Source organism: Lissotriton vulgaris, chromosome 2_1 (genome assembly GCF_964263255.1).
Source record: "Lissotriton vulgaris chromosome 2_1, aLisVul1.2, whole genome shotgun sequence".
Lineage (NCBI taxonomy): Eukaryota > Metazoa > Chordata > Amphibia > Caudata > Salamandridae > Lissotriton > Lissotriton vulgaris.
Genome location: NC_141687.1, coordinates 1,783,166,614 through 1,783,181,840, shown reverse-complemented (window position 1 = coordinate 1,783,181,840; position 15,227 = coordinate 1,783,166,614). Strand labels below are relative to the sequence as shown.

The 15,227-nt window shown below is 42.8% G+C and overlaps 1 protein-coding gene across 1 annotated transcript in view; it reads left to right on the top strand.

Moving 5' to 3' along the window:
- The window catches only part of LOC147733269 (sperm-specific sodium:proton exchanger-like), a 7,973,824-nt gene that overhangs the window by 833,182 nt on the left and 7,125,415 nt on the right, over positions 1 to 15,227 (top strand). Inside the window, exon 5 of the mRNA XM_086956195.1 lies at positions 5,760 to 5,873. Coding sequence (XP_086812321.1) covers positions 5,760 to 5,873 — 114 coding nt within the window. The remainder of the gene's footprint in view (positions 1 to 5,759; positions 5,874 to 15,227) is intronic.

Genomic DNA, 15,227 nt, shown 5'->3' with positions numbered 1-15,227 from the left:
GGGGCTGTGGCGTCCAGGAGGTTCCAGAGTTCGATGGCGTGTCTGTGGACGGAGCGGGTGTTGAGCAGGATGCACTTGAGGTGGGTACTGCTGGTGTTCGGCTTGGTGGGTGCGGGGCAGGATCGGATGCATGAGAACTTGCAGGCGTGGCAGCTGAAAGGTCCGTTGGTACGTCTAGGAGTGGCTTGATGGCATTCTGGGTGTCGGCCGGTGTTGAGAGCGCTGAGGGTGGCGGCTGAGTACGTCAGGCGGGTCGGTCGGGGTCTTCGAGGTCCAGGGGTCCTGGCGCTGGGCGCGGTCCGGTCGCGGACGGGCGCAGACGGGCTTACCTTTGGCGCGCCTTCGGCGCACAATCGGCGCGCCCGCTGCGCGTTCGCACGGTCGCAGAGAGTGTTTTTGGAGGTACAGAATCACTTGTATCCTTGGGGATTCCACAGGTTATCCCTTGGTTTATGCTCCACGTGCTAATCCAAATATGCAATTCGATTTCTGGTTAAAGGTCCAATTCTGAGAGTAACGCTCCGGCTCGTCGGAAATCGGGTCAAAAGGCGAACAATTTGAATCTGATTTGAATAGATAAATAAGTTTCTTACAAATTATTCATTGTGTTGCTTTTTCCTTTTCTCATTTGTTGAATAGACCTACCAGTACAGTCGGTTAATTTGTCTAGGCTAGTGTGGTAGCCTTGTGCGAGGTCTTAAGTCAAAGATTTTCATAACAGTGGCTGATTGCTACGGTCCAATAGTCTTAAATAAAATAGACTATACCATATTGTCTTTAAATAACCTTTTCTATAAAAAAAATCCCTTGCTGGAACCTTTCTTCAATATCATTATCAATAATGACATTAAAATACAAATCTTGTACAACCAATTAGAGAAATTGCACAAAAAAGAACTGTCTAAATGGTGGGAAGCAGAGTTGCTTCAGAGATACATTGATGTGGGGCGTGAACCAAGGGGTCTGCGGATATTTACCATCCCTACGTTTAAGGATCCAGACCCCGAGATTTTGGAGGAATGGCCAAACAATTCTGCGGCATGCTCAATCATTATGATGCGTATTCTGGTGAATATGCTCTGAAGGACAGAAGTAAACTGCAGGCCCAAATTGACGGTATCCTGAATAAATTAGGAAAATTGGTGTCTAAGAAAATGTAGGAGGAGCATATGAAAAATCCAAACTTAGCTAAACTTGAGGAAGAATCAAAGGCGAAGAAGCAACACAAGTTTATGTGAGATTTTAAAGATTATCTGGTGGGACGCACTCTCACTTTCCACTGGAAATATGATCATCTGTTTGAGAATAGAACAGGCAATGCTGTTTTAACCGCTATGACACCGTCTTCTTTGGGAGAAGTGAGTAAAAGTGACATCTCTGATGGGAGTCTCTCTGACGTATCGATGACCGGTCTTAATCAGGAAATCAATCAAGAAAAGGAAAAGCAATTTTTTATTACAGTTTCAAATTATGAACCAAGGCAGGACAAATGTTATCAAGATCAGGGGGCACAAAGAGGAAGGGGACAAGGAGGAAGAGCAAAAGGAACAAACAAGCCAAAGAGAGGAGGAAAAAGCGACGACAAAACGCCCGTGGGAATGGAGACAATGGGCAGAAAGGAGAAAACATGAAGGTCATCAACCTATCCCAGTGGACTCTTTACCTCCAGGAAATGGAAGTCCTCTCATTAGGTTTGCCCTTTTGTCCGTCTATGAATCTGAACTATACACAGCCTAGAATTAAAAATGTTTACTTTGCTAGAAAATGGAAAAGAGAAAAATGGTTTTAGACGCAACCTACTAAGTTTGTGGCTAAAGGTGGGTCGGAGCTATTGAGTGACTTAAATATTGATGACATTGAGGTTCTCCATAGTCTGTCTACTTTAGGAGTAAATGATGTGTCTAGAGAGGAAGCGCTACAAAGTTGTAATATTGAATTGGGGATAAACCCGGGGAGTAAATTCAAACCCAAATCTAGATTCCTGCCTAATGCTCAATGCGAGGCAATTGAAGTGTTTGAGAAGGGAGTCCTAAAAGATCCGAAGAAAATTACATATAAAAAAATCTCTACCCCCAGTAAGAATATTACTTTTGAGCAGGTGAGCATTAGAGAACCTCAAGGATGATAAGAAGATTGTAATCTGCCCATCAGACAAAGGCGGGAATGTGGTGATCCTAGACAAACAGAAATATCTTGCAGAGGGAGTGAGACATCTGAGTGACACCACATGCTATTGTATTTCTGATGCTGGTGAGATTTGCAGATCCAACGATAGATTTTGTGAGATGTTGGTTGAATGGAGAGAAAAGTGAGTACTGGAATGGGAAGGGTGTAATATCTCAAATGTGCCCATCCTAGAATCCCTATTCTCTATTTAATCCCTAAACTAAATTAAGATGCAGTGAACCTTCCAGGGAGACCCATTGTTTCCTCGATGGGGTTCTCTGCTGGAAAATACATCTTGGTTCATCGACCACTATTTAAGACCTTTTGTAGTAGCACTACCAGCATATCTTACAGATACCACACATTTTTTGACGATCATTGATGGTATACACTGGGACAAGAAGTACACCCTTGTTACTCTAGATGTGAGTAGCCTATACATCAGTATTCAGCATGAACTAGGCATACAGGCAATTAGGCATTTTCTTAAGACACAATCAATTTCCTTGCTTTACACTCAGAGATGTTAGTAGAAATGATTCAATTCTGTCTCAATAATATTCTTTTTATCTTTGATGATTCATTTTACAGGCAGTCACAGGGCACCGCAATGGGTACCTGCTTCGCCCCAAGCTATGCTAAACTTTTCATGGGCTGGTGGGAAGAGCAGGTGTCCACACAAATGATGGAGTTTGAGAACAACGTGGTCCTGTGGCTGCGGTTCATTGATGATATTTTTTTTCATTTGGAGTGGTGATGTAGAGACAGCAAGGAATTTTGTCAACAAACTGAATGTGAACACATTTAATCTCACCTTCACTGAACACATCAGTTAAAGGTCTATTGAATGTTTGGATGTTAAGGTAGGAACATTAGAGATCAGTTTGTTTCATAAGAAAACAGCAGGTAACAGTATTTTAAGCGCCAATAGCTTGCGCCCCGCAATCTTATTTTCAGCATCCCATATGGGGAATTATTCAGTGCAAAACGCAGCTGCAGTACAGATGCAGCATATGCAACTGTAAAAGTAATCATGTGTAAAAGTTTTGAAGAACGTGGTTACAGTCAAAACATCATTGGTCAAGCTTGTGACAGAGTAGAGAAAGTCACTACAAATGAGTTGTTGCATCCCAATAAACAGTAGGATACAACGGAGACCAGGAGGTTTATAACCACCTTCTCAGGGAAGGCGCACGTTGTCCATAGGATACTCAACAAACATTAACTGATGAAAACCTCAAAACCAATCTCACCAGTAATCCTCAGATTACTTTCAGAGAAAGCTGCTCATTGCGGGATGATCTTAGTGAAATGTCACAGATCATGATAGGGGACAACCAAAATTCAGGTACTGCAAAAGTTGCAAAGCCTGTAGCAAAAGTAATGATTGTGCCAAGCTTGTTTTACCTAATTCCAACAGAGAGTTTGTGATTAGGAAACAACTGACATGTAACACCATTTACTGCATTTACGTTTTAATATGTCCCTGCAACAAATGGTATGTGGGAAGCACAATACATTGTGCTAAGAAGAGAGTGGTCGAGCACATTCATGCTATTAGGCACAATAACAAGCAGTACCCAGTAGCACGTCACTTCCATGAGTATCATTATCATAATGAGAAATTATTGAAGATGGTTGTGATTGATTCTCTTACGCTGGGAGTCAGAGGTGGGAATCGCGAACTATCATTACGAAAATTGGAATCAAGGTATATTATTGATTTTGAAAGCCCGGCACCCAATGGTTTAAATTCTAGTGAGGGATTGGCGGTCCACTTGACTGATTGAACATTATTGAATATGTATGTAAATGTGTGCACTTTTCAGGGTATTTAGTGATTTTTAAATATTTTTAAATATTTTACTTTGATAGGTTTGGGCACATTTTCTTTCAACTTGGGCGACAAGAGAGAGAAATCTTGGAATACTTGTTAAGAAGTTTAAGGAAGCAGCAACGTTTCAGATTACCTATCTGTTGAGAATTTCACGGTGGCAACAATGTTTCTGATTACCAACTTAATGCCAACAGAGACATCAGGAGCATAGCAATTGTATGTTGTTGTATGCCCACTGGGGCTGGATAGCAATTGCACGGATGCAGCTGGGGCATTCATGAAAGTATGAGGTTACCCATTTGTGCCCATGTGATAAATATATTCTGTTATCTATATGCCCACTGGGGCAGAATAGGCATGGCAAAGCATTGTGATGTATCAATGCAACAGGGGCATCTATGAAATTGATCATGCATATGAATTTACATTAACTTACAGTGAGAATAGTGATCTATTATTTATATCTGAGATTGATTCAAAAATATTAATTGACGGTATATTGTATATATTTATGAACTGCTGCTTCTATTGGTATTACATTTCGTGCTCCCTGCATGATTATCACGCTACAAACAACATTACAAAATGGTCGCCAACTGTTTAAATCTCTGTACATATACTATATGGGTGTTCAGTCCTTCTTTGATTTTGAGTAAAAGATGTTGAAAAATCATGCGCGAAATTTGAATGCAACTAGAAGCGGGAACAAGACGAAAGCCAAAACACATAATTTTTTTCAGCTATTAAAACTTTTTTCAGCATATTTCAGTGCCCGACTACTTTCTGCATACTAACAGGGAACTGTTGGAAGTAAAAAAAATATCTGAATATTTAGATATCTATTAGTTATTTATAAGGTACCTGCCATCCTCCAATATTACATTTTAATGATTATTCTTTGATAACTGCTGGCTATTCTGATTCAAGCATGTGTGCCTATGAACAATCCAATACTGGATAAGAAAACAAGTTACTTACCTGTAACTTCAGTTATACAATATTGGTATTTTTCATAGATTCACATGCAACCCACCCTCTTCTCCAGAGAGGCTTCCCTTATTATTTTGTATAAATACTCTTGTCACTTGTGCTAGAAAATCAGAGGGTCTTGCTTCTCTGTGGAGTGTTCTTGAGGGTACTTGTGTCTGATTGGCTGTATTACAATTAGATGGGCTACTTCAATGAATGTGCAATGCATTATTGTCTATGATGATATGAATTACTATTATTATAGTTTTACCGTGGGACTTCCACCTCGGCGGCAGGGATGATTCAAGCATGTGAGTCTAATAAAGATACCAATAGTGGATAACTGAAGTTACAGGTAAGTAACTCATTCTCATATGGACAAAAGCTGTTTAGTCAGGAGCAAGGACATAAGATAAACAGAATGCTGTTCAACCATGCTCACTCTTTGTTTTGCATTGTTTACAATAGTTTTTTTAACAAGAGACAGTATTTTATAAATATTAGGGAAGCAGAACATCTTTAGTGTCATGTGAATAGTAATTACCGCGTAATTCTTTTTGTTCTAAAGCAGGGAGATGCACTGTTCAGAAAAAGGTCAAATGAATAAACTAGATGTCAATGTAACTGGTAGTTTCTTAGTACTGTTGTGTTCATTTGTACATTCTGTTTTATCGTATGCCTGTTATTTACTGTTTTTATTGAAGTGATGGAACGCTCTTATAGCTAATTATTAAAAGCCTTAATACATTGTCACTGTTAGATTACTTGGTTCTCACTTCTATTGCAGATGCTCCAAACATCTCTGTCCTCTTAGGATCCGAAGCTTTGTTTAATAATCCAGTGGCTGTAATTGTGCTGCAAATTATCTATGGATGTATATTTGCTTTCGTTGGATCTCGAGGTTAGGATATTGTTTTCTTTGAGTTTCCTGCTACTATTGTCAACCATACATTTGCAAGATTTACAATCGCTGATTTGAAAGTGAATATATATTATTACTCAATCTTAAGGTCTTCTGATAGACTTTTCTTGCAGAATGTGCTGATTATTTAGGAGATGTGGGTCATCTGCCAAAATCACTGAGTTGTGCTTCTCACAAAATTACAGTTTACCCTCCCCATTTAGAGGTGGGTAAAGCAATGCTGGTGGAAACCTTTGACTTACTGTCAGCCCTCCATGCCTATTGGTCAATATATCCCATAAAGGTAACACTTTTTAATGCAGTCGTTCCAATGAACATTCTAGCTGTGCGGACTCAGCCTGGGAAAGCCTGGAAGTCTCGAACAGTAAACAACAGAAACTGCTGGCGTGTCATCACCATTTATTCGTTTGTGTTTTTTAAGAATAAATTCTGTTTTGTTACTGAAAAACTAGAATCTTATTGAGCGAGCTCATCCAACAAGCCCACCAATTCAGCAGAGTCTGGGAGTGATCTGTAATTATGGCAAGTGTCTCACCACCAGCGGAGTGAAGACTATAGCCTCTACTGAACTGGCTGCAACGGGCTGCCTGCCAACCTGTAATTAACTTGAGAGTAGACATTTACAAAGGTTTTTAGCATATTTGTGCAATACATTATTTTGATCCTTGTCACTGCTAAGTTTTACCTTCCAATCTCTTCCTTTAAGGTGCCTTTAATGACCGTTACAGCCTATTTATTTAATTGACTTATTGAGATTTTTCATATAGCATATACACAGCCCAAGAGTAATGGAGGGCTTTGCAGGGATTATTTGGTGTAGCACAATAGCTTAGAATGGCACATAATCGATCAGCACGTCCACAGATGCATAGACAATTTCTACACAATATTACAAGTAACATTTCTATGTTACAAGTTAAAAAAGAGGAAAACATGATTAGGAACCAAACAGCCACCAATGCCTACATAGTCGTTCAGATATGAATAAGGATATGAGCGACCAATTCAATTTTTTTATTGAAAAGATTTTAAGGAAGAGGCATCTAAGCTGCGAAGTTGGCAAGAATATACTGAAATCTTGCATTTTCTTCCACGATAAAATGCAACAGGTCTCGCCCTCGTTTAAGTTAAAGCAAATCTGTTTGTAATTAGGTGGCTTTTTAGCTTTGCTTTTATTAGTGTTTTTCAAACTTTCATGTATATAACATGCATATGTATTAATATATGTATAAATATATGTATGCATGCATTTATATTTGTACTTATATAGATATGCAGATATATATTTATATATATATATGCATGTATATATATATATATATACACATACATATATATAAATGCTTATGCATACATACATATGTGTGTGCGTAGAGAGAGGTAGAGGTAGATAGAGGTAGAAAGGTAGAGAGGTAGATTAGAGTGTAGGGTTTAGCGTGTAGGGTGTATAGTAGGGAGTAGAGTGTAGTGTGTAGTAGGGAGTAGAGTGTAGGGTGTTTAGTCTGTAGTAGGGAGTAGAGTGTAAAATGTGTAGTAGGAAGTAGAGTGTAGAGTGTGTAGTAGAGTGTAGAAGGGAGTAGAGTGTGTAGTAGGGAGTAGAATGTGTATTAGGGAGTAGAGTGTGTATTAGGGAGTAGAGTGTGTAGTAGGGAGTAGAGTGTAGTAGGGAGTAGAGTGTGGTAGGGAGTAAAGTGTGTACTAGTGTGTGTAGTAGGGAGTAGAGTGTGTAGTATTGTGTGTAGTAGGGACTGACATCTCAATGTCCCAAACTGACACTCAAATAGAGAGTAGCTTTGAACATGAGATCCAGGATTTCTGGGATGATGATTTATCAGGAACAGAAAGGAGTGTCACTGCGTTGCCCCCTGTTGTAATTTCTATCGTTTTGTCAGTGCGTTGCTCCCTGGTTTAATTGTACTGTATTTCCCTGCTGTCCGCTTGTTGTGCCCCTGCCCTTTGCCTAATCGTATTTTTGTTTCCCCTCTGTTGTGCCCAGCCCCGGTTGCGTTTCCCGCCCGCTCCCCGCCGCTGCCCCCCTGCGGCCCAGCCCCCTTCCCTCTGACTCCATTCACATTCACCACCCCGCTCTCACCTCCCAGCTGCTCCTCCCTCCCACTGGACGATATATCGCAGAGTGCACGCAGTGGTGGGCAGTGACCTCTGACCCTCTGGGCCGGTCACCCCACGCACCGCGCACACTCTCTGCGAGTGAGCCCAGGCTGCCCCCGATCCCGCTGAGTGCCGCCGCTGCCCACAGCTGTGCTCCTGGTCTGCTGTAGCGGTAGTTCCTCTGCTGTGCTGCATTGCTACTGTTGCAATAGGGAGTAGAGTGTGTATTAGGGAGTAGAGGGTGTAGTAGGGAGTAAAGTGTAGTAGGGAGTGGAGTGTAGTAGGGAGTAAAGTGTGTACTAGTGTGTGTAGTAGGGAGTAGAGTGTGTAGTATTGTGTGTAGTAGGGAGTAGAGTGTTTAGTAGGGAGTAGAGTGTGTAGTAGGGAGTAGAGTGTGCATGCTTCACTCCGATTAGTCCCTGGCCACACATATCTGCTCACCCGGGATCAACATTTCCTCTCCTAGCGCATCCATCACTGGGAGTTTTCCTTTGCTGCGCCTCGCTCCGTGTCCTCTCCTGTTTCACTCTCCAGCCTCTTGCACTCTCTCTCAGAATACAGCATCCCTCCCCTCCTCCGCATTTCAGCTGCATCCTCCTTACACCTTCCGCCTCCCCAGCCACACCTGTTTCTAAAGGCAGCCTAAACTATTTAATGTGCCTGCTGGAAAAACCAGTGTGTACAAAGTTGGTTTTAATTGTTGCGGGTCTATATGTCTTTCATTCTTCCGCTATCAATAAAATGAGTAATGATACCTTCTGTAAAAATACCACCTAGAGCAAAAAACTCTGAGTTATAAAGTAGTATGTATTTTGCCTTGCATTGAACATTAAATGCCATGAATATTGTTTTATTTTTAACAATGAAAGCAACCATTGCAGGCAGTGTGAAGTGAATGCTGTCAGGGTAGATAGAGGAAGGGCTTCAGGTTAGTAGTTACATAGGCATGTCGGTCTATAAGTCAGCCACGTTGCGTCCATTGGGGTGTAGGGGCGTTGCCCCACTTGCCCTGGACGCACTGTGGCACTGCAGCTAAGCTATTAAAATTCTTCAAATTAGCGACATAGCTAGCGCAGTGCGGGAGGGACAGGCGATCAGATGATCATGGTAATTGGTGCACTCCGGAGTGCGCAGGGGGGGCATAGGCTGCTGGTCTGCTGCAGCAGCGCATGAGAATTCAGGGCTGAGACTTGCCCGCGCATGCGCTGTTGCGCGAAAAACACTTGGGCATAGAGAAGGGGCCGGGGGTGCGGCTTCAGCCGGGCCGGGTATATAAAGGCTTCCCAAGGCGAGTACACAGTGTGCCCCCCTAGCCAATCCTGGTGCTGTATGCCGCGCCGGGATTGGCTGGTCCACCGTGCATCCAATAATAGATGTTGCGCAGTGGACCAGCCAATCCTGGCGCTGCATGCAGCACCAGGATTGGCTAGGGGGGGCGCGGCGTGGTGAGGGCAGAGTTGGGAGACCCCGGGCAGGAGGAGAAGCAGATGGCGGCGAGACTCGAGAGCCCCTCATGCGCCATCACCGGGAGGCGTGAATCATACCATGAACAGGCAGCACGGAGGGGCCAGAGACCGTCACACAGAAGAGAGAGCAGAGCAGATCTCCGCTGCGTCCTTCCGGTGCTGAGTTAGTACAATGCACTGTTTCTTACTTTTATCTGCATTCACTGCACAATTAAGAACTTTCTGAAAAACTACAATGGCTGTCACATTTTGCTACGTTAAATAAATGTCTTTTAAATAATCCACATGCGGGCCATGTGCACTTGATGCCTAATTCCGCTCTTATGGGATGTTTTAAATGGGGTACCAATGCAGACAAACCCAGCTTTACTAAAGTATTATATTTGGACAGATCATATTGTACATGAGCTGCATGACGATGTATTTTCTTGCCCAAGATCACAGTGTTGAAGTAAACTGGGAAGCAAAGCACCACACATATTGCTGAAACGTCTGCATTTCTCCATTGGTACAAACAGATTTGCATAGAAAGACAGCACAGTGTCAAACTAGTGATCCTCCAGTCCACTGCTTGAGCTCTGAGACGATGTGCCAGCATGCGCACTGCCTTTTTGACCCCAGCTTAATATTTCTGTTGTACCCTAAGCAATGTTTCTTTTGCCCAACCCATATCTAGTGCTTGTAGTGGCCTCCGTGCTGCTGTTAGCTGACAGCAAAAACTGCATATGAACCGTATTGAGTGTGAGAGACTTCCAGTTCCTTAACCTAGGTTTCTAATTTAAGCCGCTTGGTGTGTTGATCCCTATTTTAGCCTGTGGCTATTGCAATAGAGTGGCACACTCAACCACCTTTATGGTATCCTTTAGGGTAGAGACAGAGCTGCCTGATATTTTGTTAGTCTGTGGAAATAAGGTTATGGCTGCCAATGAATCTGTCAGTATGTGAACATAGGAGTTAAGTATTGAGCCAGCAGATCTTAGGTGCTGGCGAGTCTCTACATGGCTCATATTGTAGTATGTGCGGCTGAAAAGAAAGTATATCCAGTGGACGTGGGATGCATGTACCTCCATATATTCCTTAGACTAGCTTCCCCCAACCACTGTCTAGTGGCTGGAGTAAGGCCACCAAACTGACTCACCCGTGGTGTGGACGTATACCCCTGATCATCCTTTTATGGTATTTATTTTATTAACATTTCCATCTGTATTTATCCTTGTTTATTTTTTGGTTATATAACTGATATATATTTCAATGTTTATTTTGTGTTTTGAGAATAAATGGAGTCGTAAAATTGTATATTTCTGTGTTTATTTAACTCTTGAACATGCATACATGAATGCCTGTCACAATTTAGCAAATTAAGCAGCCATATATAACTAAACACTACACTCATAAGTACATATTAGTGTTATACTACAAAAATATGTTAACGTATGCCTATTAAAGGAAATCTAATTCTGTTTTTTAATTCCCCATGATTTATGTATGTTTAGTACTAGGAGGTCCAAGTCTGTGCCAGAAAACAATGTGAATATGTACGTAAATATTTGAAAGTTCCATCACTGGCAGTATAAGATAGGTTGCATTGTCAGAAAGTTTGAAGTGATGCCATTTATTACAGGCAAAACCGGCGCAAACGCAATTTGACCAGTTGAGCACATTTACATTTGTTTTAGGCTACCAGGCTTGTTTAGCTGTCTGCCCCTCCCTCGGGCTAGTTGCAAGACTAAAATATACCCAAATTGCCACGCATAGTGATTGTGTGTCTGCCCAGTCCCTGTGAATTGTACACCTTCTTAGGTATTTTGTGAAAGTGTTTTATTTTTTTAATAGCGCATGCTACCTATATTGAGTCTTTTTGAAGCTGCCTACATATTTCAATACAACTCGAACTTGGCGGTAGTAGATAGTGAGACCTTATCTTTTGGACCGAGACATTAGGTGGTCTGCCCAGTCGCTGTGAATTGTACACCTTCTTAGGTATTTTGTGAAAGTGTTTTATTTTTTTAATAGCGCATGCTACCTATATTGAGTCTTTTTGAAGCTGCCTACATATTTCAATACAACTCGAACTTGGCGGTAGTAGATAGGGAGACCTTATCTTTTGGACCGAGACATTAGGTGGTTACTGGGCACTATATGTGGTGGGCACTGCTAAGGACGGCAGGACAGCACTGTTCAGGACGGCATTTGTTTTAGCACTTTGTGAAAGCTGATAATCTAAATCATTGCGACTGACATGCCTTTATTTATTTTGCCTCAAGCTGTGCATGGTGCGAGCGTGAGCCACACTGTTAAAGCATGGTATTTCAAGCTGGTATTCATTTAAAGTGGAAAAGAACGAGATTGGAACATTAAATGGAAGTTGTTTATTAATTTGAGTACAATAGTCTCGGCTGCTAGCATGGCAATCCTATGTGGACAAGGGGATCCAGTTCTGGTTGATTGACCAATCTTGTGACCTCATCTCTAGACGGTGGAGTAAATGCATTAAAGGTAGTATCCGCGCCAGTGGAGGTTGGGCTGATCATGTCACAGTGGGAAACAGTGGGCCAAGTTGAGACTCTATTGAAAACATCTTTAACTTTCTGTGAGAAAAGGTGGGCTAAGATATTGCAGAAGTATTGACTAGTGTTAGTGAGCTCATTTGCTGTATCTTTTGTGAGTTTAATGATAGTTTGAAATAGTTCCTTAGTGGAATTTTTAGCTGCTCCGATCCTATTTGTGTAATAAGAAGCTTTTTCTTTTAAAATCATAGCCTTATAGTAACCCAGGCATTTCTTGTACTTCACCCTTCCTTTATCCTTGTGATCTGATCTCCATCTTTTCTCCTGTCTCCTACAGCTCTGTTTGAGTGCCCTCATGTCTTCTTAGAACCAGGGGACAGAAATATTGTTTCTCTTATATTTAGATATCTTAACTGATGTCAGGGAGCAATCAACAATGTAAGCAGTGTGTATCCTGTGAGACAGCCTCGTCCAAGTCATCACAGATGACAAAAAAGGGCAAAGGGCCAAAAAGGGCACAATAACAGAGCAACAGTACAGAAAGAAAGAATACAGGCCAAAACAATAATACCAACGTAAAAGCAGAGAACACAATCACGGTGGGCTAACAGGGAGCAAGGGAAGAGCGAGCACAGGAGTTCACAGCCTAGAACCTTCAACAGGTGGCAGCAGCGGGCTCAGGGGTAGCTTCACACAGGTGGTGCTGTGTGGCGTGGGGAGCCACCTGCCTGAGAGCAGGGTCAAGGTCAGGAAGAACAATCTGTGGCAGGGGAGCTTCAAAGGCCTTGTCGCCTTTGTAATGTGACCTCCAGCCTCTCCTGCTATCAGGAGCAGTACCCCTTCCTGTCTCCCCTTCTTTTTGGCGGGAAGACAGGCAGGAAAAATAAGAACAGTCCCTAAGGTGTGACCACCTCTGCCAACCACACCCCTCTGGTGGGGGAGGCAAGGTGAAGCTCACTCTTCAGTGCCCGACATCATGCAGAAGGTGGGCACTCTCTAATCAGAATTAGGGATTTGTGCCCACTCCCGCATGTGGGGTGAGCACACCAAGGGTGTAGTCACCCTAAGGTCAGTAGCCCATTGGCTACTGACTTTGAGACCCCTAAAATGCCCCCTAAATACTAGGTTTAACCCTGAACCAAGAAGGGAGATTTCCACAACCTTCGAAGAAGGACAAAAGAAGATGCCCAGCAGAAAAGACTGCAGAAAATAACTGACCCCACCCCGAGCCCTACCAACCTGCCTGCAGTATCCAGAGATCCTGTGCCAAATGTCACCTTGCCCTGCAGCCAGCAACCTCCAGAACCCCTTGGAGGACTGACTGCCTTCAACAAAGACCGGATCTCCTGTGAAAAGCAGCTCTGTTCAAAAGAAACTCCCAAGACACACTCTGAGCCTGCTGAGGACAAAGAAAACTGATGCCTGGAACTACCACTGGACCCAATGCCTACGACCCAAACCCGGGTGGCCCTCTGGTCCCTGATAGGTCTCCCCGCACTCCAGAGCCCAAGTCTACCATGGGTTGACCCCTCCAGGACTCCCCAATAATTCCTGCAGTCTCTGCATGGAGACCCACACAACCGCGAGTGGCCCGGTAAGGTGAAATCTGACCTCAAAAGACACCACTGCATCCAGCCGCCCTGCGCCCTGGAGATGAGAACCCGAGGTGCATCTACGTCCCTAAGCCCTCCAACTTACCTGCTTAGCTGTTGGTTCTTCCCGGAAGTCTTCCTGGGCCAAGCCTGCAACCAATATCCAAAACCGGCAACTCCCTTTGAAAACAGGGCCCTTTGCAAACAGGCCACCCAATGCCAAATCACCAATACCTACACCCGGCCGCCCCTGTGTTTCTGTGGGTGCACTTTGGGTGCGAACTTGAACCCCCTCTCTGCCCTGAGCTTAAGTCCAGGAGCTTTGCTCCCTCAACCTTGTGGCCTACTCATCAGCAGCCACCAAATGAACACCCCCTATCCACTATTGGATAACATTGGGCCTCAGCAGTCTGCACCCTAGTGCCACTGAAGGTGCTTTGAGAGTACATCCTCTACCCTGGGGGAACCCTGGTCCTAACCCCAGAAACCCAGCTCCCACAAAATAGCACTTACCTCCAAACCCATAACTTCATTTTCTACCATAGGATTGCATTGACTGCTTTTCTTTGAAAATTCTTTTAAGTGTGGAGTTGGTTTGTATGAAACCTTGAAAAAACTGCATGTGAAAAAAGGGAATTACTTACCTTTTGTCTAGGAAATGTCTTAGTGTGATATCTAGGCATTTCACACTGATTAGCAAAAGTAACTTAAAAAGTAATTCAAGAAGTAATGTGTACTATAATCTACAAAGTATCTGAAAAGTTATTGTGATTATTGATTTACCTGTAATCAACCAACTGAATTTGAACCTGCATTCAACTGTAAATTACTGCATAAATATTGCAAAGTATTATTTCACTTACCTGCACCAGGCTTGGTTTGGTTCTGGAAATAAAATAAATAATATTTTTTGATGCAAACAAATTGGTCTGAGTTCAGTCTTTGAGTGGGTGACATCATTTCTTGCCTGAGTGTGTACAATAAATGCTTAACACTACCCTCTGATAAAGACTTATTGCTCGCCCACACTACCACAAAGAGAGTAAGGTGCTATGTACTTTATCCTCTGCCTCTGCCTACCATTGAGGTTCCCCTGGACTCTGTGCACACTATACCTCACTTTGGTATAGTATATACAGAGCCAGCTTCCTTCACCTTCGTTACAAAGACTATCCTTTAGGGAATGCACATACCCTTGCACTATGGTGCAAAGGGTGTTTGATTTGTCACAATGCAGTCAAAAGTGCACTAGCTATGGGGAAAGAAAAAATGTGGCATATCTTAGTAGATATGGTTTATTTTTCTCTCTCCCTTTGTCGCAACGTGGTGTGGCAACTTTGTAGGCTGCTCCGCATTGTGTCAAATATTGCCAAATCTGGGCATGAGTCTTTTCACACAGAAGGGCATTGTATTGTTTTGCAATATTTATATAGCACTAACTACCCCTGAGCAGGTGCTGAAGCGCTTACCTACATGGGCAGCATTCTACACCATATGGAATGTGTGGCTGGAAGGATGTTGTCTTTGTATGGATACTTTGTGCGAAGTGTTTACAAGTTGTGTGTGATGACCCCCAATGTGCTGTTATCAAGGAATGGAACAGAGCTGTGAATAAAGAGGTGTGAGAGGCAGGAATGGGGTTTATGGTTTTCAATAAGC